Consider the following 27,490-nt stretch of genomic DNA (forward strand, 5'->3'; position numbering starts at 1 on the left):
ATACATACATACATACACACACACACTGGGTGAAATACCATAGTGTGCAATCACAACAGCAAGATTTGTGACCTGTTACCACAAGAAAAGGTCAAACACCACTGTAAATACAACCCATATTTATGTTTATTTATTCGCACCTCATTACAACACTGTATTAAAGATATGACATTTGAAATGTCTTTATTCACTTGGAACTTTTGTGAGTGTAATGTTTACTGTAGATTTTGTATTGTTTATGATCTATTTCACTTGTTTGTCAAGGTAAACATATGTTTCCTATGCCAATAAAGCCCCTGAAATTGAATTGAAAAGTTGAATTTAGAGGGTGCAGGGAGGAGAGAGAGGCAGGGAGGGAGGGAGGAGAGAGAGGCAGGGAGGGAGGGAGAAGAGAGAGGCAGGGAGAAGAGAGAGGCAGGGAGAAGAGAGAGGCAGGGAGAAGAGAGAGGCATGGAAGGAGAAGAGAGAGGCATGGAGGGAGTCAGAAGAGAGAGGCAGGGAGGGAGTCAGAAGAGAGAGGCAGGGAGGGAGTCAGAAGAGAGAGGCAGGGAGGGAGGGAGGGAGAAGAGAGGCAGGGAGGGAGGCAGGGAGAAGAGAGAGGCAGGGAGAAGAGAGAGGGTAAAGGGAAAAGAGGATAGAGAGACAAAAGCGAGTCAGATCAATCTGCCAGTTCAAGCCATCACTGAGGAGAACAAGAAGGCTAGATAAAACACAGTCAATGAGGTTATGGGAATTATAATGTGAACTCCACTCGCTCTGCTAAGGACATGTCAATCTGTATGGTTGTCTCTGTGGTGAGGAGTTGTGCCCTGCTTGGTGGGTAAGAGTTGGTGCTGACTGATAGTCCTGGGGCAGGAAAGGCCACACAACACAGAGTTAAACTGAACTACACTGACAGACTGGAGGAGAGGGGGATAACAGGAAGATGAGTAGAGTGTTGAAGGGAGAAAATATCCAGGACTCCACAGTGTGGCTGATGTGTTCAGCATGTTGAGGGTTTGTGGAGAGCTGATATAACCAACATGTCAACATTGTTCAGGGGAGGAGACAGATGAGAGAACTAGTCTCGCAGTGCCATCCTTTCAACTCATGAGAAAGAGAGAAATAGAAAAGATTAGGAAAGGAAAGGAAAGACGAGAAGAGAAGACGAGACCCGGGACGAAAAGAGACAAGAAAAACAGAATCTCACCTGGGCTGTAGGTAGGGCTGTGCTCCTCCAGGTCTGTGTCTCCATCACCAGGAGGGGTACATGGAGGAGTGCGTGGGAGTGATCGGCAGCCCCTCCTGGGGCTAGGCATCCTATCGTTACTGGCCCCTCCTCCAGCCGGCTGGAGCACCGAGCCCACAAACCTCACGCCCCCCCGGGCACGACTGTTCACCCTGTCAATCAGTGCTCTAACACTGTCACCCGTCAGAGACTGTCCTGTGATAGGCCACTCCTCCACCCTCAACACCGGAACACTGTGACACATGGACACCGCCTGCTTGCTAGGAGACAGAAGAGAGAACATCAAATAAAATACATTTAAAAAGAGATTTCAGACCGGTTTAAACTGTGAATCACTAATTATCACAAGCAGAATACAGGTCATTCAATCCTTCCAAGTGACACCTTGGTATCGGCAGCAGCAGGCTCGTAAGCATTCATTCAAACAGCACTTTCCTGCGTTTTGCCAGCAGCTCTGCGGTTTATGAATACAAGCCTATCAACTCCCGAGATTAGGCTGGTGTAAACGATGTGAAATGGCTAGCTAGTTAGCGGGGTGCGCGCTAATAGCGTTTCAAACGTCACTCGCTCTGAGACTTGGAGTAGTTGTTCCCCTTGCTCTGCATGGGTAACGCTGCTTCGAGGGTGGCTGTTGTCGTTGTGTTGCTGGTTCGAGCCCAGGTAGGGGCGAGGAGAGGGACGGAAGCTATACTGTTACACTGGCAATACTAAAGTGCCTATAAGAACATCCAAGAGTCAAAGGTATATGAAATACAAATGGTATAGAGATAAATAGTCCTATAATTCCTATAATAACTACAACCTAAAACTTCTGACTTGGGAATATTGAAGACTCATGTTAAAAGGAACCACCAGCTTTCATATGTTCTCATGTTCTGAGCAAGGAACTTAAACGTTAGCTTTCTTACATGGCACATATTGCACTTTTACTTTCTTCTCCAACACTTTGTTTTTGCATTATTTAAACCAAATTGAACACGTTTCATTTATTTGAGGCTAAATATATTTTATTTATGTATTATATTAAGTTACAACAATACTGAATGAACACTTATTTTAATTGTCATCATTACAAATAAACAAAATTAAAAAATGAATTAATGTAAAAAAAAGTTATTTTTCATTTTAAAATAGTCAGATTAATCTGTATCGTTTTTTTTTTTGGTCCTCCAATCGGTATCGGCGTTGAAAAATCATAATCGGTCGACCTCTAGTTGTTACCCGTGGTCTGCCACTGAGGACAATCAGCTGTCCGTCCTGTCTCCCTGTAGCGCTTTCTTAGGCGTCTCACAGTACGGACATTGTAATTTATTTCCCTGGCCACATCTGCAGTCCTCATGCCTCCTTGCAGCATGCCTAAGGCACGTTCACGTAGATGAGCAGGGACCCTGGACATCTTTCTTTTGGTGATTTTCAGAATCAGTAGAAGGCCTCTTTAATGTCCTAAGTTTTCATAACTGTGACAATTGCCTACTGTCTGTAAGCTGTTAGTGGGAAACAGTGTTTAAACCCTTTAAAATGAAGATCTGAAGTTATTTGGATTTTTACGAATTACCTTTCAAAGACAGGGTCCTGAAAAACATTTATTTTTTTTGCTGAGTTTATTTCCCAGGTTGGTTGGGTGGCATGTTTAATACTGAACTCAGATACATTAAGGGTTGGGTGGGGGGGTTAAGGCATCAGCGTGCTTCAGTTCAGCTGGCACCTAGCCCAACTCGTCGAGCTGAACCGAACAAGTGTGCTCGTATTTTCCCTTAAAAGACTTCCGCTTGAAAAACGAGAAAAAACCGGCAATAGTACTGTTTGTCCATTTTGAGACCCCGTAACCAGTATACACTTCCTCAAAATAGTCCAAATTAAATAGGAGATAACTCAAGAAATCTGTCATACATTTTTGCGCTTTTGCCAAGATCTTAGTCATGCAATTTGACATTAACTAAGATGTTTGGTGCAGTATTTCTCAATGAAATAGTTTGCATGAAAACGAGTCGTTTATCACTGAATGACAACAGAATCCCTACTGTTGACCAATCACAGACGATGGGGCGTAGACTTCAGCTCCGAACATCAGCTTGTCTCCAGAAAAAAAAAAATGTGTGGGCCCGAACAGCTGAAAAACCCCTCACCAAAGTCCAAAACTAACAAAAATATGTCACAAAATGTTTCCATAATATATGCACCAACTCTTCTGAACTGTTTCAACCCCTTTAGGGGTTGTTATGACGGCTTAGGCATCGACTCAGATTTCAGGTCAGTTTGTGTGGGGCAATTTTCTACCATGAAAAGGCAGCCCTTGCGTGTGTATGTGTCTGGTACCTGGGTCGTGGGCGGGTGAGGATGGCTCGGTAGAGCAGGCTGAAGGGCAGGGAGCGTGTGCGTCCAACAGAGAGGATAATGGGATGCAGGGTGGTGAGGACATAGCCCTGGATGTAGTAGGGCTGCAGGGCCTGTGGCAGCTCACACAGAGAGGACATATACTGCACAGTGGGGCGACTACCTGGAGAGGAGAGAGATGAACAGAAATGATGACAAGTGGCAAGGAGAGGAGTAAAGAAGAAAGAGAAGGAGAAACAGAGAAGGAAAGAGAGAAGGAGAAAGAAGGAAAGAAGAAGAAACAGAGAAGGAAAGAGAAGGAGAAACAGAAGGAAAGAGAGAATGAGAAAAAGAAGGACAGAGAAGGAGAAACAGAGAAGGAAAGAGAGAAGGAGAAACAGAGGAGGAAAGAGAAGGAGAAACAGAGAAGGAAAGAGAAGGAGAAACAGAGGAGGAAAGAGAGAAGGAGAAACAGAGGAGGAAAGAGAAGGAGAAACAGAGGAGGAAAGAGAAGGAGAAACAGAGAAGGAAAGAGAGAAGGAGAAACAGAGGAGGAAAGAGAAAGCAGAACAGAGGAGAAACAGAGGAGGAAAGAGAAGGAGAAACAGAGGAGGAAAGAGAAGGAGAAACAGAGGAGGAAAGAGAAAGCGGAACAGAGGAGAAACAGAGGAGGAAAGAGAAGGAGAAACAGAGGAGGAAAGAGAAGGAGAAACAGAGGAGGAGGAAAGAGGAACAGAGTGAGTCAATAAAATGACAAGCAACAGAAACTAGAGGAAGGAGGAGTAGAGGTTAGCAGCATGACATCCTTTTTTGTCTGTCTGAAGATTAACACCAGGAGTCCCAGTCCCAAAATGACCTCACCACCAATCAGATCTTCTCCTATGTCAGTCTGTCTGTTTATCTCTTTAGCAGACCTACTGCGTTCCCTAGTCACTCCCAGCGGAGACCAGTCTGGAGACTCTGGACTGTCCAATAAGCATGCAGATGTTAATGGATAGAAATGGTTTACTGTATCAGACAGACACTTGTGCAGAGCGACTGAAATAATGCTGCCAGCAGCTATGTTTCCATCCAATTTGCAAAAGATTTTCATGCAAATATTCTCAAATCTGCATAAAACAATATGAGCATTTTCCCACCAGAGATGTATTTCCAGCAAATGGACTTTTTGCAAATAAAAGCCTGTGCGTGATGACATAGTGCACATAAAAATAACTTTTGCCATAAAATTCCCATGTACCGAGTGAAAAATACAAGTTAAATGGATTTCCATAGTATTTTCAACTCTTCTGATACCTTCGTCACAAAAAATGTTGCGTTATAAAGCAAATGTGCTCTAGCCAACAGCTCGCAGATACAATGTGGGTAGGCTACCTACATTATGAGGTTATTATGGATAACAGCGATATGATTTGTATTTGTCAAACGGCAGCCAAGCAACGATCATCATGTCACCAGAATAAGACCCTTGATATTTATTGGAAAGGAGGATCAAGCACATTCATCATCATAATTGATTTAATCTGCGTGCTGTCCTGAGTCATAGTGTGAGGACCACACAACATACCATCGCGTGACTCCAAGTTTACTTCAATAAGATGGTTATAGAAATATTTGCGCATAAAAGGCATTTCCACCGCCATTTTATCATTTTACAAACACAAAAAGATCCCACCATGTCTTACAAACAAATTGTCTGTCGGCATTTAGAAATTTGTACCAGCATTTCATGTTTCTATCAACCAGGTCGGGACTTTTTTAGTCAGGTAATTAAATCGGCATGAAATGGTTGGATGGAAATGTGGTTAGTCTCACACTTCTGCAACAAAACACATCACCAACTTCTCTCAGTTTATGGTTCCAAAACAAGACACATTCCCAGCTCTTCCTCTTGCTATACTGATCAGACAGAGAGACATCTGTTCCTCCAGTGCATTCCCTTCCACCTCTAACCCAGGGCAAGCCCCACCACCACGGAACCACCACACTATAAATACTGCATCTTACCAGCTCCTGTTCCAGCTGTGGTAGTGTGTTCAATGTGGTGGTGCTTCACTTACAGTTGAAGTCGGGAAGTTTACATACACTTAGGTTGGAGTCATTCAAACTTGTTGTTCAACCACTCCACAAAGTTATTGTTAACAAACTATAGTTTTGGTTAGTCGGTTAGGACATCTACTTTGTGCATGACACAAGTCATTTTTCCAACAATTGTTTGCAGACAGATTATTTCACTTAATCACAATTCCAGTGGGTCAGAAGTTTACATACACTAAGTTGACTGTGCCTTTAAACAGCTTAGAAAATTCCAGAAAATTAGGCTAATTGACATCATTTGAGTCAATTGGAGATGTACCTGTGGATGTATTTCAAGGCCTACATTCAAACTCAGTGCCTCTTTGCTTGACATCATGGGAAAATCCAAAGAAATCAGCCAAGACCTCAGAAGAAAATGTAGACCTCCACAAGTCTGGTTCATCCTTGGTAGCAATTTCCAAATGCCTGAAGGTACCACGTTCACCTGTACAAAAAATAGTACACAAGTATAAACACCATGGGACCACGCAGCCGTCATACTGCTCAGGAAGGAGACACGTTCTGTCTCCTAGAGATGAATGTACTTTGGTGTGAAAAGTGCAAATCAATCCCAGAACAACAGCAAAGAACCTTGTGAAGATACTGGAGGGAACAGGTACAAAAGTATCTAAATCCACAGTAAAACAAGTCCTGTATCGACATAACCTGAAAGGCCGCTCAGCAAGGAAGAAGCCACTGCTCCAAAACCAACATAAAAAAGCCAGACTACGGTTTGCAACTGCACATGGGGACAAAGATCGTACTTTTTGGAGAAATGTCCTCTGGTCTGATGAAACAAAAATAGAACTGTTTGGCCATAATGACCATTGTTATGTTTGGAGGAAAAAGGGGGATGCTTGAAGGCCGAAGAACACCATCCCAACTGTGAAGCACGGGGATGGCAGCATCATGTTGTGGGGTGCTTTGCTGCAGGAGGGACTGGTCCACTTCACAAAATAGATGGCATCATGAGGATGGAGAATTATGTGAAAATATTGAAGCAACATCTCAAGACATCAGTTAAAGCTTGGTTGCAAATGGGTCTTCCAAATGGACAATGACCCCAAGCATACTTCCAAAGTTGTGGCAAAATGGCTTAAGGACAACAAAGTTAAGGTATTGGAGTGGCCATCACAAAGCCCTGACCTCAATCCCATAGAAAATTTGTGGGCAGAACTGAAAAAGCGTATGCGAGCAAGGAGGCCTACAAACCTGACTCAGTTACACCTGCTCTGTCAGGAGGAATGGGCCAAAATTCACCCAACTTATTCTGGGAAGATCGTGGAAGGCTAACCGAAACATTTGACCCAAGTTAAACAATTTCAAGCAATGCTACCAAATACTAATTGAGTGTATGTAAACTTCTGACCCACTGGGAATGTGATGAAAGAAATACAAGCTGAAATAAATCACTCTTAATTCTGACATTTCACATTCTTAAAATAAAGTGGTGATCCTAACTGAGCTAAGACAGGGAATTGTTATTAGGATTAAATGTCAGAAATTGCAAAAAACTGACTTCAACTGTACATAGTTTTTTGAACAGCCATGTGTTGCTGATAAGCTAAGGCTGGCATGGCGCTTTGTTTTGATTGGTTTGCAGTGTTGTGGGGGAGTTGCATTGAGTTTGTCTCTTGCATTGATACTTTAGTGCTGGTTGTTTGTGCTGCTGGATTGTTGTTTATGTTGTTGTTGTTTAGAAGTTGGTTCTTGTCTGTGTTGAGGGGGCGTTGTGTTGGTAATATGTAAGGTGTAATCTAGTGGAGTCTCTGGAGAGTTATAGCACCCCCATCACTATACTTCTTGTGTCCACAAAGAAGGGCTGTTCACAGGGGCTGGCGCTGTGCCACACACACACACAATCACAGTCAAGCATGCATGCAAGCGCACAAAAACACAACACCAAATCAGACGGCCCATTCTTGGACATAAAAACACGCTCAACACATTCCAACAGACTGAACAAACACACAAAACACTCTCACTCAAAAACGCACACTCACACACTCCCACACAAACACCTCAGACTGAGATAAGAGCTTGTTACTGACATTTCTCCATGTGAATTTTGCAGGGCCTGGCTGAATTTGGCCATGGTTGAAACAGAAAGATCCTGGCAAGTCCAGATCACAGTGAAATCTCTAGACGAGTGGGTGGCCAGGGAAGCAGTGAAAGGGAAGCTTTTGACCTGGCAGTGTTTCTGTCATCTCACCGTGTGTGATGGGTCCCACCTGAGCTCTAGAGCAAGGAGAGTGACACACTTCGACCAATTGCTCCCTAGTGGAGCTCAATGCCGGGCTATTCATCCAGTCTCCAGTGTCACACACACACACGTATGTCTCTCTGGCCGGGTTGCTGTCGTCGCTCTCCATCTCCCTTCTTAAAGCCCCCTCACACCCACTCCCGTCCCTACAGCTCACCCCTGTCAACACACACACTGAGCCCTCTGTTCTCCCCATGTGTGAGAAAAAGCGTGGAGAGAAGAGGGGGAGCACAGGAGGGGGGGGAAGAGGGGGTGACTGAGGAAAGAAGGAGACAAGAAAATAGGGTGAAATGAGAGGGGGAAGGAGATGGACAGATACCAAGTGTGGAGCAAAAAAAGGTGGGTTTACAGAAAGATTTTATGAGCCAGAAAGCTGGTCTGTGAAAGGGAGAGCTTGTGTAAAAGTGAGAAAGAGGGAGAAGAAAGCTGGCAAAAGTAGAAGAGAAGGAATGAGGATAAACGGACACACCAACTGGCAAGTGTCTTCACTGACATTTTCAACATGTCCTTGATTGAGTCTGTAATACCAACATGTTTCAAGCAGACCACCATAGTCCCTGTGCCCAAGAACACAAAGGCAACCTGCCTAAATGACTACAGACCCGTAGCACTCATGTCCGTAGACGTGAAGTGCTTTGAAAGGCTGGTAATGGCTCACATTAACACCATTATCCCAAAATAAACCCACTCCAATTTGCATACCGCTCAAACAGATGATGCACTCTCTATTGCACTCCACACTGCCCTTTCCCACCTGGACAGAAGGAACACCTACGTGAGAATGCTATTCATTGACTACAGCTCAGCGTTTAACACCATAGTGCCCTCAAAGATCATCACTAAGCTAAGGACCCTGGGACTAAACACCTCCCTCTGCAACTGGATACTGAACTTCCTGAAAGGCCGCCCCCAGGTGGTGAGGCTAGGTAGCAACACATCTGCCACGCTGATCCTCAACACTGGAGCCCCTCAGGGGTGCGTGCTCAGTCCCCTCCTGTACTCCATGTTCACTCACAACTGTATGGCCAGGCATGACTCCAACACCATCATTAAGTTTGCAGACAACAACAGTGGTAGGCCTGATCCCCGATGAGACAGCATATAGGGAGGAGGTCAGAGACCTGGCCGGGTAGTGCCAGAATAACAACCTATCCCTCAACGTGAGCAAGACAAAAGGAGAGGATTGTGGACGACAGGAAAAGGATGACAGAGCGCGCCCTCATTCTCATCAACAGGGCTGTAGTAGAACAGGTTGAGAGCTTCAAGTTCCTTGGTGTCCACATCACCAACAAACTAGAATGGTCCAAACACACCAAGACAGTCGTGAAGAGGGCCCGACAAAACCTATTCCCCATCAGGAGACTGAAACGATTTGGCATGGGTCTTCAGATCCTCAAAAGGTTCTACAGCTGCAACATCAAGAGCATCCTGACTGGTTACATCACTGCCTGGTACGGAAATGGCTCGGCCTCCGACCGCAAGGCACTATAGAGCGTAGTGTGTGCGGCCCAGTACATCACTGGGGCTAAGCTGCCTGCCATTCAGGACCTCTACAGCAGGCGGTGTCAGAGGAAGGCCCTAAAAATTGTCAAAGACTCCAGCCACCCGAGTCATAGACTGTTCTTTCTGCTACCACGGCAAGCAGCACCGGAGCACCAAGTCTAGGACCATAAGGCAACCCCCGCCAACCCCTCTTTTACGCTGCTGATACTTTCTGTTTATCATCTATGCATAGTCACTTTAACTATACCTCCATCTACATATTACCTCAAATAGCCCAACTAACCAGTGCCCCCGTACATTGACTCTGTATCGGTACCACCTGTATTTAGCCTCGCTACTGTTATTTTCACTGTCATTTTACTGTTTTTTAAAATATTTTTTCCCCCCCTTCTCTATTGTTAACCGAATACCTATTTTTTACTTAAAAATTGCACTGAGAAAGTGATGCTCGATTGATTCCATATATACAGTGCCCTCGGAAGGTATTCACACCCCTGGACTTTTTCCATATTTTCCATTTTTTGGTCAATGATCTACACAAAATACTCTAATGTCAAAGTATAATATCATGAAAAAAAACAAATGTATTACAATACTTATGTAAATTAGATATTTCTGTATTTCATTTTCCAAAAATGTGCTAACATTTCTTAAAACATGTTTTCACTTTGTCATTGTGGGGTATTGTGTGTAGATGGGTGAGAAAATTCAGGTTGTAACAAAAGAAAATATGGAATAAGTCAAGGGTACTTTCTGAAGGCTCTGTAGCTGCATTGTTGCTTAAATGTGATTGGCTGTGGTCTTGGCGGTGGAATACAGCCTGGGAGACAGGGCTGCCTGTTAGGCATCGTTCAGGGCTGCCTGTTAGGCATCGTTCAGGGCTGACAGTGCCTTGCAAAAGTATTCATCCATCTTGGTGTTTTTCCTATTTTTTTTGCATTACAACCTGTAATTTAAATGCATTTTTATTTGGATTTCATGTAATGGACATACACAAAATATTCCAAATTGGTGAAGTGAAATGAAAAAAAAAAACTTTTCAAAAAATTCTATAAAATTAAAAACTGAAAAGTGGTGTGTGCATATGTATTCACCCCCTTTGCTATGAAGCTCATAAATAAGATCTGGTGCAACCAATTACCTTCAGAAGTCACATAATTAGTTAAATAAAGTACACCTGTGTGCAATCTAAGTGCCACGATCTCAGTATATATACAGTGGGGCAAAAAAGTATTTAGTCAGCCACCAATTGTGCAAGTTCTCCACAGAGCTGGGCTTTACGAAAGAGTGTCCAGAAAAAAAGCCATAGCTTAAAGAAAAAAATAAGCAAACACATTTGGTGCTCGCCAAAAGGCATGTGACAGACTCCCCAAACATATGGAAGAAGGTACTCTGGTCAGATGATACTAAAATGTAGCTTTTTGGCCATCAAACGCTATGTCTGGCGCGAACCCAACACCTCGCATCACCCCGAGAACACCATCCCCACAGTGAAGCGCGGTGGTGGCAGCATCATGCTGTGTGGATGTTTTCCATCGGCAGGGACTGGGAAACTGGTCAGAATTGAAGGAATGATGGATGGCGCTAAATACAAGGAAATTCGAGGGAAACCTGTTTCAGTCTTCCAGAGATTTGAGACTGGGGCGGAGGTTCACCTTCCAGCAGGATAATGACCCTAAGTATATTGCTAAAGCAACACTCATGGTTTAAGGGGAAACATTTAAATGTCTTGGAATTGGAATGGCCTAGTCAAAGCCCAGACCTCAATCCAATTGAGAATCTGTTGTAGCACTTAAAGACTGTTGTTCACCAGCGGAACCTGTCCAACTTGAAGGAGCTGGAGCAGTTTTGCCTTGAAGAATGGGCAAAATCCCAGTGGCTAGATGTGCCAAGCTTATAGAGACATACCCAAAGAGACTTGCAGCTGTAATTCCTGCAAAAGGTGGCTCTACAAAGTATTGACTTTGGGTGGGTGAATAGTTATGCATGCTCAAGTTCTCTGTTTTTGTCTTGTTTCTTGTTAGTTTCACAATAAAAAATATTTTGCATCTTCAAAGTGGTAGGCATGTTGCGTAAATCAAATTATACAAACCCCCCAAAAATCTATTTTAATTCCAAGTTGTAAGGCAACAAAATATGAAAAATGGCAAGTGGGGTGAATACTTTCGCAAGCCACTGTAAATACCCTACGAGGGCTTAGATGCCCCAAGAGCACTTAGCACAAGGGACATTTAGCTTTCTATCATTCTATTATAAACTGATAATGAGCTCCAAACAAATGAAAGCATAATGTTAGCATTAAAATGTACCATCCCTTAATGTAGCAATCAACAAAAACATATGTGCTGATCCACTGTGGGCTCTGCCGCCTCAGCCACACTGTCAATCTATCATCAATGCATCCACTCCTATTTATAGAGTTTCTTGTGGTCTCGGCTAAACAACTTTTGTAATGTCGTGATCATGAGATAAATAAGTTCTGATCGACTTAACAAGGGATTTCATATGTCATCTCTGGACTTCCATATGATGCAGCCACCACCATGCTTGAAAATATGGAGAGTGGTACTCAATAATGTGTCATGTTTGGAACAAATCCAATACAACACTTTGTATTCAGGACAATAAGTGAATTGCTTTGCCAAATCTTTTGCAGTATTACTTTAGTGCCTTGTTGCAAACAGGATGCATGTTTTGGAATATTTTTGTTATGTACAGGCTTCCTTCTTTTCACTCTGTCATTTAGGTTAGTATTGTGGAGTAACTACAATGTTGTTGATCCATCCTCAGTTTTTTCTTATCACAGCCAATAAACTCTGTTTTAATGTCACCATTGGCCTCATGGTGAAATCCCTGAGAGGTTTCCTTCCTCTCCGGCAACTGAGTTAGGAAGGATGCCTGTATCTGTAACAAAGGTAAATCAAGTTACTATTTAATCTCTTTCTCTGACTATCACTGAAGCGTACAAATTCCTCTTCTTCCTTGCTTAAGCAAGTTCTGTCTGACGCTGGCATCATAACTGAGAAGAATCAGAGAAGTGATGCTTTTAATCAAAATGTTATCTCGGCAGGCTTTTTATTTGAGAGAAACAGTGGTTTAAATTGACCCTGTGTATCGGTACACCATCCAAAGTGTAGTAAATAACTTCACCATACTCAAAAGGGATATTCAATCTGTTTTTTCTTTTTTCTTTACCCTTCATAAATCCACTTTTACATTATGGGGTATTGTGTGTAGGTCAGTGACAAAAAAAACTACAGTTAATCAATTTTAAATTCAAAAAAATCAAGAGGTGTGAATATTTTGAGAGCACTGTACTACAGGAGTTCAGGAGATAAACATGAAAGCGGAGAGCGAGTGTGATACTGTCGATCTCATAGCAAAGAGGAAAGGATCATCTTAATGTGATTATCAAGGCACTTAGCCTACTAATGTATCCATCTCTGCTAGCAGGTCATTACATTAGCTAAACAGTACACCGTTCTGCCAATCAGGGTCCCTCGAGTTCACTGGAAACTCAATTGAGCTGAGCAGAATTGATTCTTCACTGTGTGTTGAACCATATCACAACACCAGCCAGGTCGGCTGGTACCACTGACCTTGTAGTCTCTTCCAAATTTAAAGAGCAACTGCCCCTAAAAAAAACAACTTCTTGTTTAGAAAACAGCCTATGTGGCATCGATACGAGTCATTCTACTGTCAAAATTTACTACAAAGTGTAAATAGAATAATTTTGGTCGTAAAGTTAGTTTTGTCTAAAACTTTGTTTAGTGAGACTTGTAGTCGTGACTACATCACAACGTAAATTAAGGTTGGGTTTGTTTCAATCCTGCCAACAGCTGGCAGCACACAAATAATCAATTTGGAGTGCAGGTTCATGCGACCCAATCGTAATAGCCGTGGTAAAGTTGGGTTGACTTTGGATATCCCAATGGAACTCGTTAGGGACCATTGGTAAATTACACAATGTACATGTGACAATGTTACAATTCTAATAGCTCCAAATTTCAATGATTTAAAACCCTCCAACTATAAATTCATATACAAATATTGAAAGCATTTAATGCAAACTAAGAGGTATGCAACATGATTAGTCCCAATTAGATTGTATAATTTATTGATGGTCTCTAACTAGCCCCAGAGAGAGCCTATTCGAAGTCAAACCAACTTTGCCACTGTCACATACCAGCCGACTGAAGCTAAATAATGTGTGTAACTCATCCTACCTGTAAAAACACACACACACACACACTTGGGAAAAATGCAGTGTCTTAGACCGCTGCACCACTCGGGAGGCCCATCTTTCTCTTCCTCAACTCAACCAGCTCTTTCTGACACCAACCAATGAGCCCCCTCTCTTTGCATTTACTGTAGCCAGCATCCTCACCCACTGAGCACCGACAGACACCGGACAGCCATGGACGTTGGGTCAGTCCACCCTGGCCTTGATGTTAACGTCCGCAGACGGACCGGACCAAATCTGAACCTATTATAGATGTATGTTTGGATATCACAGTACAGTAGTGAGTAGGGCACAGTACAATACTGAGTACAGTACAGTATACTGTACCCTCTGTTGTATTGTACTGCACTGTGATGTCCAAACTTGTGAAACATGAGGAGAATGACATTCACATTTATAATGATTCATTTCCGTGTAGTACAGATTAGGAACCCATGATTTAATTCCGTTACTGGGTGTAAATCCACTTCAATCACCATGTCATAGCTGACACCCCATTCTTTCTGCAGACATCTTTGAATCTTGCATAAAAACCTGAGCAAGAACACCGTAATTACGTTATCAAAGTTGGCATCTGCGCAGTTCATTTTTTTAAATGTGTGGAAATTGGTAAAAGTCGCCCTTGTGCAAACCTTGAAATCAATGTTTTTTGTTTGGCATACATTTTAAAGTGAAAAAACTGAGCCAAAGCGTAATTCGGTGACAGTGGAATTGCCCATAGGTTATTGGTAATCCTAGATCTATTTGTACTGTCTTGCCAACTCATATGGTAATTTTCACACCAATTGTATTTACATTTTATCAAGGAGTCATACTGAGACCATGGTCTCCTTTACATATGAACCCTGAATTGCAGAAATACATACATCATAATACAAAATGGAAGCAGAATGAAAAACGCAGTCATAAAAAACAAACACATTGATCAGGAATAAGGTCCTCAATCAGCTTTCTGAATGGACCTAGAGGCACCAGAACATCACATTCATCAGTAATAAGGTCCTCAATCAGCTTTCTGAATGGACCTAGAGGCACCAGAACATCACATTCATCAGGAATAAGGTCCTCAATCAGCTTTCTGAATGTACCTAGAGGCACCAGAACATCACATTCATCAGTAATAAGGTCCTCGATCAGCTTTCTGAATGGACCTAGAGGCACCAGAACATCACATTCATCAGTAATAAGGTCCTCGATCAGCTTTCTGAATGGACCTAGAGGCACCAGAACATCACATTCATCAGTAATAAGGTCCTCGATCAGCTTTCTGAATGGACCTAGAGGCACCAGAACATCACATTCATCAGGAATAAGGTCCTCAATCAGCTTTCTGAATGGACCTAGAGGCACCAGAACATCACATTCATCAGGAATAAGGTCCTCAATCAGCTTTCTGAATGGACCTAGAGGCACCAGAACATCACATTCATCAGGAATAAGGTCCTCAATCAGCTTTCTGAATGGACCTAGAGGCACCAGAACATCACATTCATCAGGAATAAGGTCCTCAATCAGCTTTCTGAATGGACCTAGAGGCACCAGAACATCACATTCATCAGGAATAAGGTCCTCAATCAGCTTTCTGAATGGACCTAGAGGCACCAGAACATCACATTCATCAGTAATAAGGTCCTCAATCAGCTTTTTGAATGGACCTAGAGGCACCAGAACATCACATTCATCAGTAATAAGGTCCTCAATCAGCTTTCTGAATGGACCTAGAGGCACCAAAACATCACATTCATCAGGAATAAGGTCCTCAATCAGCTTTCTGAATGGACCTAGAGGCACCAGAACATCACATTCATCAGTAATAAGGTCCTCAATCAGCTTTCTGAATGGACCTAGAGGCACCAGAACATCACATTTAATAACATTTTGAAGATTGTTCTACAAATAAGGTGTAAGAAAATAAAAAAGATGACTTCTCTGACTCATTAAAGACCAAATACATTTCCAGAGCTAGCCATTCCTGAGACTGGGTGTGGTAAATCATACAGTGCCGTCTGAAAGTTTTCAGACCCCTTGACTTTTTACACATTGTTACGTTACAGCCTTATTCTAAAATGGATTAAATTAAAAAAAAACGCAATCTACACACAATAACCCATAATGAAAAAGCGAAAACAGGTTTAAAAATGTTTGCAAATGTATTATAAAAAATATATTTTTAAATTATGAGATGGGAGAATCTTCCAGAAGGACAACCATCTCTGCAGCACTCCACCAAATCAGGCCTTTATGGTAAAGTGGCCAGACGGAAGCCACTCCTCAGTAAAAAGCACAAGACAGCCCGCTTGGAGTTTGCCAAAAGCCATCTAAAGGACTCTCAGACCATGATGAAACCAAGATTGAACTCTTCGGCCTGAATGCCAAGTGTCATGTCTGGAGGAAACCTGGCACCATCCCTACGGTGAAGTATGGTGGTGGCAGCATCATGCTGTGGGGATGTTTTGTCATTATGGGGTATTGTGTGTAGATTGAGGGAAAAAACAATTGAATCCATTTTAGAATAAGGCAAAATGTGGACAAAGAGGTCTGAAAACTTTCAGAATGATCTGTATTTGCCCATTGTAGAAGTGCTCAGAAAGTTACTTTTTTAAACATTAATGACAAAACATTCAAGCAATAAACATGCTCAAAATTGACCCATTTTGCATACCCCACCATACCATGAGACATCCATGTCCGTCACTGGAAAACATAAACGGTTGAGATTGATATCATTGAAAAACTTACAAAACAGTTTTTATAAAACATACCTTAAAAACGTCAATGATCAAAAAAGGCATAAACTCCAATTGTCCCGTGTTTTGGTGTGCCCACCATCGGTTCAGACACAAATGCTCTTGAATAAAGGGTGCGTTTCATATTTTTGTTGATACAGTACATGTACTAAAATTGGAATACAATTGAAATAGTGACTATTCCACAAAGATGGTTGGAGGTCCACACAGAGAATGTTGACCTGAATGGGAATATCTGTCGTTTTAAATTATGCAGTCAATTCTCCCTAGGAAACCTTTTGAAATCATAGAAATATAGATAATAGAATAGACTCTGTCCGTTGAAGTTGACATTTGACGGTGGCAGCCATCTTTGTGTTAGTAAAAATGTAAATTCAATTTAAAACATCAATGGTGTAACAACTAAATTGCAGTGGTCTGAAGGATAGGTCCATTCTATAAATTATATTTCTATGATTGAAATGACACCCACCCTGTATTCAAGAGCATGTATCTCAGCTGATAGCGAGCACAAAAACAAAATACTGTGAAAATAGGGTCTAAGCTACAATATATGCAAATATGAAAAAAAAATGAGTTTACGCGTTTTTAGATATTTGATTTTAAAAAAGGTAAAGAAATATCAATTTCTATTCAAATATTTTTTCTAGAAATTATAAAATTGTTTGACAACCCTGTTTTTGATTGAATTCAAATGGATTTACTCTCCTATGAACTTCACGTTGGTGCTCATGAGTCCTTTTACACGGAAATCCAGGTTCAGCAGTCTGAGGTAACCAACCTCAGACAGACTACTTTAGTCATACTATTTTAGGATAACAGGGTGGGTGGATACACTCATTCTCAAATCCTTTCATGTGTCCTTCAATCCCATCAAACTGCAATATTTAATGAATACATCTGTCCATACACCTTCATCAACAAATCCTTCCCTGTGCATTTATCCATCTATCCATCCATCCAGCCATCCATCCAACCAGCTCCTTTCCATCCCCTTCCTTGTATTCCTTCATCCCCCACTCAGCCCAGTAGAGTCCCACTGGATCAGCAGTGTAATGCCCACTCTTCCCCTCTATGCTGCTGTCCAGCCTCTGTCCTGGGTCCAGCGGAGTGCTCCAGCTCTCCCCCATCCCTCCCTCCTTCCATCCACACTGACTGCAGGGCTGAACTAAATCAGCTTGTGAGGCTTTAGCCATTAGCCACTTTGATGTGCTGCCCCAGGCCTCTGCTTCCACCACAGGCAGGAGTAATGGAGCTTTAAAAGGAGGCCAAACTACTGGGGTGCAACTGGGCTGGGCTGCTGCTGGAGTGGACTGGAACTGGGCGGGGCTGAGCTGCTATGTCAATATAGGACTAATTTTACTGTGGATATAGATACTTTTGTACCTGTTTACTCCAGCATCTTCACAAGGTCCTTTGCTGTTGTTCTGGGATTGATTTGCACTTTTCACACCATAGTACGTTAATCTCTAGGAGACAGAACATGTCTCATTCCTAGTACTTGCATACTATTGTTTCTACAGATGAATGTGGTACCTCCAGACATTTGGAAATTGGACCTAAGGATGAACCAGACTTGTGGAGGTCTACAATTTGTTTTCTGAAGTCTTGGCTGATTTATTTTGATTTTCCCTTCATGTCAAGCAAAGAGGCACTGAGTTTGAAGGTCGGCCTTGAAATACATCCACAGGTACCCCTCCAATTGACTTAAATGATGTCAATTAGCCTATCAGAAGCTTCTAAAGCCATTACATAATTTTCTGGAATTTTCCAAGCTATTTAAAGTCACAGTCAACTTAGTGTATGCAAACTTCTGACCCACTGGAATTGTGATACAGTGAATTATAAGTGAAATAATCTGTCTGTAAACAATTGTTGGAAAAATGACTTGTGCCATGCACAAAGTAGATGTCCTAACCGACTTGCCAAAACTATAGTTTGTTAACAAGAAATGTGTGAAGTGGTTGAAAAACTAGTTTTAATGACTACAACCTAAGTGAATGTAAACTTCTGACTTCAACTGTACATATGAGTAATGTAAGGTATGTAAACATTATATAACGTGGCATTGTTTAAAGTGACACATTTATTACATCCAGTTTATTATTATTAAAGTGGCTAGAGATTGAGTCAGTATGCTGGCAGCAGCCAATCAATGTTAGTGATGGCTGTTTAACAGTTTGATGGCCTTGAGATAGAAGCTGTTTTTCAGTCTCTCGGTCCTAGCTTTGATGCACCTGTACTGACCTCACCTTCTGGATCGTAGCGGGCTGAACAGGCAGTGGCTCAGGCGGTTGTTGTCCTTGATGATATTTTTGGCCTTCCTGTGACATCAGGTGGTGTAGGTGTGCTGGAGGGCAGGTAGTTTGCCCCTGGTGATGAGTTGTGCAGACCTCACTAGCCTCTGTAGAGCCTTACGGTTGTGGGCGGAGCAGTTGCCGTACCAGGCAGTGATACAGCCCAACAGGATGCTCTCAATTGTGCATCTGTAAAGGTTTGTGAGTGTTTTCGGTGACAAGACAAATTTCTTCAGCCTCCTCAGGTTGAAGAGGCGCTGTTGCGCCTTCTTCACCACGCTGTCTGTGTGGGTGGACCATTTCAGTTTGTCTGTGATGTGTACGCCGAGGAACTTAAAAAACTTTCCACCTTCTCCACTACTGTCCCGTCGATGTGGATAGGGGGGTGCTCCCTCTGCTGTTTCCTGAAGTGCACGATCATCTCCTTTGTTTTGTTGACGTTGAGTGAGTTTTTTTTCCTGACACCACATTCCGAGAGCCCTCACCTCCTACCTGTAGGCCGTCTTGTCGTTGTTGGTAATCAAGCCTACCACTGTAGTGTCGTCTGCAAACTTGATGATTGAGTTGGAGGCGTGCATGGCCACTCAGTCATGGGTGAACAGGGAGAACAAGAGAGGGCTGAGAACGCACCCTTGTGGTGCCACAGTTTTGAGGATCAGCGAGGTGGAGATGTTGTTTCTTACCCTCACCACCTGGGGGTGGCCCGTCAGCAAGTCCAGGACCCAGTTGCACAGGGCGGGGTCGAGACCCAGGGTCTCAAGCTTAATGACAAGTTTGGTGGGGTACTATGGTGTTAAATGCTGAGCTGTAATCAATGAACAGCATTCTTACATAGGTATTCCTCTTGTCCAGATGGGATAGGGCAGTGTGCAGTGTGATTACAATTGGGGCAGTAAGCAAATTGGAGTGGGCCAATTGGAGTGGGTGTCTAGGGTGTCAGGTAGGGTGGAGGTGATATGATCCTTGACTATTCTCTCAAAGCACTTCATGATGACGGAAGTGAGTGCTACGGGGCGATAGTCAATTAGCTCAGTTACCTTAGCTTTCTTGGGAACAGGAACAATGGTGGCCCTCTTGAAGCATGTGGGAACAGCAGACTGTGATAGGGATTGATTGAATATATCCGTAAACACACCAGCCAGCTGGTCTGCACATGCTCTGAGGATGCGGCTAGGGATGGGAGCCTGGGCCGGCAGCCTTGCGAGGGTTAACACGTTTAAATGTTTTATTCACGTTGGCCGCAGTGAAGGAGAGCCCACAGGTTTTGTTAGCGGGCCATGTCAGTGGCCCTGTATTGTCCTCAAAACGAGCAAAGAAGTTTTTTAATTTGTCTGGGAGCAAGACGTTGGTATCCGTGACGGAGCTGGTTCTCTTTTTGTAATCCGTGATTGACTGTATTCCCTGCCACATACATCTCCTGTCTGAGCCGTTGAATTGTGACTCTACTTTGTCTCTATACTGACGCTTAGCTTGTTTGATTGCCTTGCGGAGGGAATAGTTACAATATTTGTATTTGGTCATGTTTCCGGTCGCCTTGTCATGATTAAAATCAGTTTTGCATGAATGCTGCCATCAATCCACGGTTTCTGGTTGGGGAAGGCTTTAATAGTCACCGTGGGTACAACATCACCGATGCACTTGCTAATAAACTCATTCACCGAATCAGCGTATACATCAATGTTGTTGTCTGAGGCTATCCGGAACATATCCCAGTCCAAGTGATTGAAGCAATCTTAAAGCGTGGAATCCGATTGTTCGGACCAGCGTTGAACAGACCTGAGCACCGGTGTTTCCTGTTTTAATTCATGTCTATAGGCTGGGAGCAACAAAATGGAGTCGTGGTCAGATTTGCCGAAAGGAGGGCGAGGGAGGACTTTGTATGCGTTGCGGAAGTGTAGCAATGATCCAGAATGCTGCCAGCCCAGGTCCATCATTCGATATGCTGATAAAATTTAGGAAGCCATGTTATCAGATTAGCTTTGTTAAAATCTCCAGCTACATTAAATGTAGCCTCAGGATGTATGGTTTCCAGTTTAATTAGAGTCCAATGAAGTTCTTTCAGGGCCCTCGAGGTGTCTGCTTGGGGGGGATATACACAGCTGTGATTATAATCGATGAGAATTCTCTTGGTAAATAATGTGGTTGGCATTTGATTGTAAGAAATTCTAGGTCAGGTGAACAAAAGGACTTGAGATCCTGTATGTTGTTATGATCACACCACAACTCGTTAATCATAAGGCATACAACCCCGCCCTTCTTCTTACCAGAGAGATATCTGTTTCTGTCGGCGCGATGCGTGAAGAAACCGAGTGGCTGTACCGACTCTGATAACATATCCCGAGTGAGCCATGTTTCCGTGAAACAGAGAATGTTACAATCTCTGATGTCTCTCTGGAAGGCAACCCTTGCTCGAATTTCGTCTACCTTTGTTTCAAGAGACTGGACATTGGCGAGTAGTATACTCGGGAGCGGTGAGCAATGTGCCCGTCTAGGGAGCCTGACCAGAAGACCGCTCTGTCTGCCCCTTCTGTGGCGCCGTTGTTGTTTTGGGTTGCCTACCGGGATCCGATCCATTGTCCTGGGTGGTGGTCCAAACAGAGGACCCGCTTCGGGAAAGTCGTATTCCTGGTTGTAATGTTGGTAAATTGACGTTGCTCTTATATCCAATAGTTCCTCCCGGCTGTATGTAATAAGACTTAAGATTTTTTTAGCTAACAATGTTAGAAATAATACATAAAAAAATAAAAAATACTGCAAAGTTTCCTAAGAACGTGAAACGAGGCGACCATCTCTGTCGGCGCCAAAAGCTTCCCTTTCTCTGCTTACGTGGCCACTCACTCATCTAGAGATTTCACAGTGATCTGGACTTGCCAGGGTCTTATTATCTGTTATCTCAGTCTAAGGTGTTTGTGTGCGTTTTGAGTGATAGTGTGTTTTGTGTGTGAATGTCTGTAAATATATGATATTTGTTCAGTCTGTTGGAATGTGGTGAGTGTGTTTTTATGTCAGCAAATTGGCCATCAGATTGAGCTTTTTTGTGCGTTTGCAAGCATGATTGACTGTGATGTTGTTTACTTGCACTTGTGTGTGTGTCAGAAATGTTTCTTTATTTCAAGGAGAACCGAGGGAGAGGAGAAGGAACGTGTTATGGGTTCTAACTAATCCCCAATCATCAGGCAGGTCCAGTGTTGATGTTAATACTAAAGCTAAAGCCCACAGATCATAGATGGGTGATTAAGGACATTAGTTCTAATCCTTAATAATCTGTTTAGCTCTACCTCACACTGAAACATCTTTCTCAGGGGCTCTGCAGCAGAGAGCATGGTAATCAGTCAGCCTGTCTATCTATCTATCTATCTATCTAGTGGAATGCACTGGTCCTGGAGGTTGTGGGAGTCACTTGGCCTGGTACTGGAGGTCGTGGGAGACACATGGCCTGATACTGGAGGTCGTGGGAGACACATGGCCTGATACTGGAGGTCGTGGGAGACACATGGCCTGATACTGGAGGTCGTAGGAGACACATGGCCTGATACTGGAGGTCGTGGGAGACACATGGCCTGATACTGGAGGTCGTGGGAGACACATGGCCTGATACTGGAGGTCGTGGGAGACACATGGCCTGATACTGGAGGTCGTGGGAGACACATGGCCTGGTACTGGAGGTTGTGGGAGACACATGGCTTGGTACTGGAGGTCGTGGGAGACACATGGCTTGGTACTGGAGGTCGTGGGAGACACATGGCTTGGTACTGGAGGTCGTGGGAGACACATGGCTTGGTACTGGAGGTCATGGGAGACACATGGCCTGGTACTGGAGGTTGTGGGAGACACATGGCCTGGTACTGGAGGTCGTGGGAGACACATGGCTTGGTACTGGAGGTTGTGGGAGAGACATGGCTTGGTACTGGAGGTCGTGGGAGACACATGGCTTGGTACTGGAGGTCGTGGGAGACACATGGCTTGGTACTGGAGGTCGTGGGAGAGACATGGCTTGGTACTGGAGGTTGTGGGAGGCACTTGGCCTGGTACTGGAGGTTGTGGGAGGCACTTGGCCTGGTACTGGAGGTTGTGGGAGACACTTGGCTTGGTACTGGAGGTTGTGGGAGACACTTGGCTTGGGAAAAAAAACAGTATCAACAGCAAGCATCAAATGTGGCTAAGATCCCCCACATAGAATAGAGATAACTCTGTGACACAGCCAGACAAGCAACACATAAAGGCATGAAAAGCAGTAGGCACTTCCTTTTAATTATTGACCAATGAGCATCAAATTAAAAACATATATTTGTTGTATTTCCAGACACTTTTTGGAGTATTCCTGTTATTCAACAGTGTGTGGATGTCTATCTATTCTACACAGGCCTAGAGCCAGACACGAGGCACTCTCACATAGCAGAGAGAGAGGTATTCCTGTGATGTCTCCGAGGCAAAGCAAAAAGCACATCTGCAGGCCAGGTGCTCCGCACTCGGGAATGGAGCTAAGTCACGTTCAGGGTTATGTACGCTCCAAAAAAAGACCCCGAGGACATCTATTATACAGCTTCTCTCTGTCTCCAGTCACCGCTCCTCATTTCAATAACATACTCAAGGTATTTAGGGTTGAACTTGACAACCTGTACCACAGTCTTATTATGTACATAGTAGTACTAGACATATCATTTGATATTTAAAATAAGTAGTACAGTATTTCAATAAGGTATACGAGGCCATGTTTTCTTCTTGACCAGGTTTCGGTTGGTATGGAAGTCACAACCAGCCTACACAGACTCCTATATCCAGTTGAACTGGTCTTGGTCATATTTGGCTGGTGTGGAGGAAACTCATGACTTTCTGCTGATCTCCCAAAAAAAGCAGTTTTGAACAAACACACACACACGCTTGTTGAGAATATACTCAAATGAATCCCGGCTATGTCCAGATACTAAATGGTCTGTGCTGTAGAATAAGAGTGACTGTATGAACTCTATCAACTAGTGGGCTTTAATCCTAACCCCTGTGCTGGGCGCCATGCCACTCTTTACTGTGTCAGCCCAAACCCAATAACCCATGCAGACCTATCTAATCACATCTAAAGATCATAGCCATGATGACACAGAGGTACCACAGTGAGCAAGAGAGTGGTGGCTCCCCAGGGAGTCCCAGTCTACAGACCAATATGTCATTTGTATTAGAGCAGGGTTTCCCAAACTGGGTCCCGGGGTGAGCGTTTAGGGGTTTTTGCACTAGCTCTACACAGCTGACCAACTCATCAAGCTTAGATCATTTGAATCAGATGTGTAGTGCTAGGGCAAAAAGACTAACCCCTGTATTAGGATGGCATTGATGACCATTATTTGATTTCAACACCATTGTTTCGATTCTACCAGACACTTTATAAACCAACACTCAATTCAAAAGGACACCAGCCACTGTTAACATGGCTTTACTTAATCATAATTTCCCTTCCAAATAGGCCACCATGGGTACAACATCAACCAGCCTGAGTCTCCAAAACTCTTCATGTCGGGATTACACTAAAAAAATATATTCTGTTTGACGAAGGCTGTTGTGGCAGTTCCAGATGATCATGAATCATATTCTAATGTGGTGGCAGGTGTCTGCAGTAGTAGGTAATGTATCGTTCATCCCACATGGATGCGCGCACGCACGCAAAAAAAAATCCTGACCTATTTCTCTGGATAATAAAATGACAGCGGTTGCTAAGAGAACAGAGTAGCCAGAGCACAGGAATCAGGATACACACATGTAGTTCGTTCCAATTAGGATCAGCCCAAAGAAAGACGCTTGTATTTGAAAAACAAATCTTCAATTTGTAAGACAATGTTTGAAAACGAAAAGCCATACATTGTAAAATGGGACTTCGAAGTAGCCCAGGCTATTTCATAAGAAAGTAGTAATTTGTTTTCTTGCATTCAGTTAGTGTAGCAGAGTCAATGTCTAAAGAAACATTGTTTAGAATAAATCCAGAGTAGCCCGTTTTGTTTTATCAATGAATGTGAGATGATATCCTAACGCATAACGTTACCTTCCAAACTGAAGTCCAGTAGCACATACTCGTAAACGGTGTCTGTTATGGTCTCCACTTGCGGTCTCTTCAGAGTGGAGTATATCTTCCCGGGGCTACTGTCCTCTGGGTCTTCCAGTTTCCTCAACCCGCAGCCCATAGTGCCGTAGCGGGATATCCAGCTCACACTAACCGGGCACGATGACAGTTAGCCGACAAAAAGAGCTTTGCTATTGCTATAAAGTTAACCGGATTGCTCCATCCAGGGTGGGTTGACGCTATAAAGCCGTTTGACGTTGCCCCCGGATAATCACTGTCATAGGCAACCAAAGAACGCACAATAAAACACTTAAAAATATGCAATTTTATATTTTTCTGTAAATAGTTAAAAGCGTGAAGCTCTCGTTCTTTGGAGAAAAAACCCCATTAAAAAAACATAAAAAGTTACAATAATTGAGAACTCCACCACTGCGCGCGAGCGGCTACTTTGTTGCTAACGTCGACTTATTGGCAACAAATCCACTTTTAGTTTTCTTTTCGCCTATCAAATTATATTATTCGTATCATCCACTTAAAAAAACGAGAGTGATTTTAGTAAAGCCGAATAATACATGTGTGAGTGATTCATGAAAGCCAAAGCGTGGCTGCTCGCAGGAGGGAGAAAACATGGGAGGACCGAAGGCGAGGAGGTGATTTGTGCAGCATGATATGGCCTGTATTTTAATGGCTGCTTGGTTTATTTACTAAATATAAATATTTCTGTAGGCTATAGATGTAGCACACTGGGCACAGACGTCAGTTTGTCTATTTTTGATATTATTTTTGATTAAATGGCATTGAAGCTCATTTGGAGCTTAGTTAACAGTGTCCAAGGAAGGGCCAGAGGTATGCCAAATGGTGTCGTCTGCATAGAGGTGGATCAAAGAATCACCAGCAGCGAGAGCGACATCATTGATGTATGCAGAGAAGAGAGTCGGCCTGAGAATTGAACCCTGTGGCACCCCCATAGAGACTGCCAGAGGTCCGGACAACAGGCCTTCCGATTTGACATACTGAACTCTATTGGAGAAGTAGTTGGTGAACCAAGCGTGGCAATCATTTGAGAAACCAAGGCTGTTGAGTCTGCCAATAAGAATGTTGTGTTTGACAGAGTCGAACATCTTAGCCAGGTCAATGAATACGGCTGTACAGTAATGTCTCTTATCGATGGCGGTTATGATATCGTTTAGGACCTTGAGCGTGGCTGAGGTACACCCATGACCAGCTCTGAAACCAGATTGCATAGCGGAGAAGGTACGGTGAAATTCGATATGGTCGGTAATCTGTTTGTTAACTTGGCTTTCAAAGACCTTAAAAGGGCAGGGTAGAGTAGATATAGGTCTGTAGCAGTTTGGGTCAAGAGTGTCCCCCTTTGAAGAGGGGGATGACCGCGGCAGCTATCCAATCTATGGGAATCTCAGACGACACGAAAGAGAGTTTGAACAGGCTAGTAATAGGGGTTGCAGATAATTTTAGAAAGAGAGGGTCCAGATTGTCTAGCCCGGCTGATTTGTAGGGGTCCAGATTTTTTGCAGCTCTTTCAGATCATCAGATATCTGGATTTGGGTGAAGGAGAAGTGGGGGAGGTTTGTGCAAGTTGCTGTGGGGAGCGCAGGGCTGTTGACCGGGGTAGGGGTAGCTAGGTGGAAAGCATGGCCAGCCGTAGAAAAATTATTCTATTATTGTGGATTTATCGGTAGTGACAGTATTTCCTAGCCTCAGTGCAGTGGGCAGCTGGGAGGAGGTGCTCTTATTCTCCATGGACTTTACAGTGTCACAGAACTTTTTTGAGTTTGTACTACAGGATGCAAACTTCTGTTTGAAAAAGCTAGCCTTAGCTTTCCTAACTGCCTGTGTATTGGTTCCTAACTTCCCTAAAAAGTTGCATATCACTGGGGATATTCGACGCTAATGCAGAACGCCACAGGATGTTTTTGTGCTGGTCAAGGGCAGATAGGTCTGGAGTGAACTAAGGGCTATATCTATTCATAGTTCTACATTTTTTGAATGGAGCATGCTTATTTAAGATGGTGAGGAAGGCACTTTAAAAAAAATAACCAGGCATCCTCTACTGACGGGATGAGGACAATGTCATTCCAGGATACCCCGGCCAGGTCAATTAGAAAGGCCTGCTTGCAAAAGTGTTTTAGGGAGCGTTTGACAGTGATGAGGGGTGGTCTTTTGACCGCAGACCCATTATGGATGCAGGCAATGAGGCAGTGATCGCTGAGATCTTGGTTGAAAACAGCAGAGGTGTATTTGGAGGCCAAGTTAGTTAGGATGCGAGCTAAAGTTTAGCCGACTGATAGCTGGTAGCTAGTTAGCTTCAGTTGAGGTAATCCAGTTCGGAGGTAAATAGAAATACTTTAGAGAGAAAAAACAAATCCACACCACATTGGGTGAGGCGGGTTGCAGGAGAGTATTTTGAAGTTGAGGTTTAGGAAAAATATTAAAAAGAATGCGAAGAAAAATACATAAAAATATATATAGAGACATGACAAAGACGTCTGACTGCTACGCCATCTTGGACATGATGTTGACTGGTTCATACTGATCATACTCTGATCCAAATCAGTGCACTCCTGATTACAACATCTGCGTCGCTAGAATGAGCCTCCAGGATAGTAATGACTTTTTTCCTGTAATATCTTAACATAGACCTGGTCAATCTGTATGTGTCTTCTGATTTCATTGCAGTCATAGGCACAAAAATGGAAACATTGATTTTTTTTTATTTTACCTTTATTTAACTAGGCAAGTCAGTTAAGAACAAA

The 27,490-nt window shown here is 43.2% G+C and overlaps 1 protein-coding gene across 2 annotated transcripts in view; it reads right to left on the reverse strand.

Annotated features, from left to right (window-relative positions):
* Positions 1-25,377, reverse strand: part of LOC110501839 (raftlin-2) — a 37,424-nt gene extending 12,047 nt beyond the window's left edge. Inside the window, exons 1-3 of one of the 2 annotated variants that reach the window (XM_036959265.2) lie at positions 24,699-25,377; positions 3,545-3,725; positions 1,190-1,488 (exon numbers count right to left, since the gene is read on the reverse strand). In XM_036959265.2, the coding sequence (XP_036815160.2) occupies positions 1,190-1,488; positions 3,545-3,725; positions 24,699-24,837 (619 nt within the window). In that variant the 5' untranslated portion in view covers positions 24,838-25,377. The remainder of the gene's footprint in view (positions 1-1,189; positions 1,489-3,544; positions 3,726-24,698) is intronic. The other variant, XM_036959266.2, reaches the window with a different exon arrangement.
* Positions 25,378-27,490: the final 2,113 nt, after the last annotated feature.

Source organism: Oncorhynchus mykiss, chromosome 22, assembly GCF_057628025.1.
Source record: "Oncorhynchus mykiss isolate SJ-2025 chromosome 22, ASM5762802v1, whole genome shotgun sequence".
NCBI classification, from domain to species: domain Eukaryota; kingdom Metazoa; phylum Chordata; class Actinopteri; order Salmoniformes; family Salmonidae; genus Oncorhynchus; species Oncorhynchus mykiss.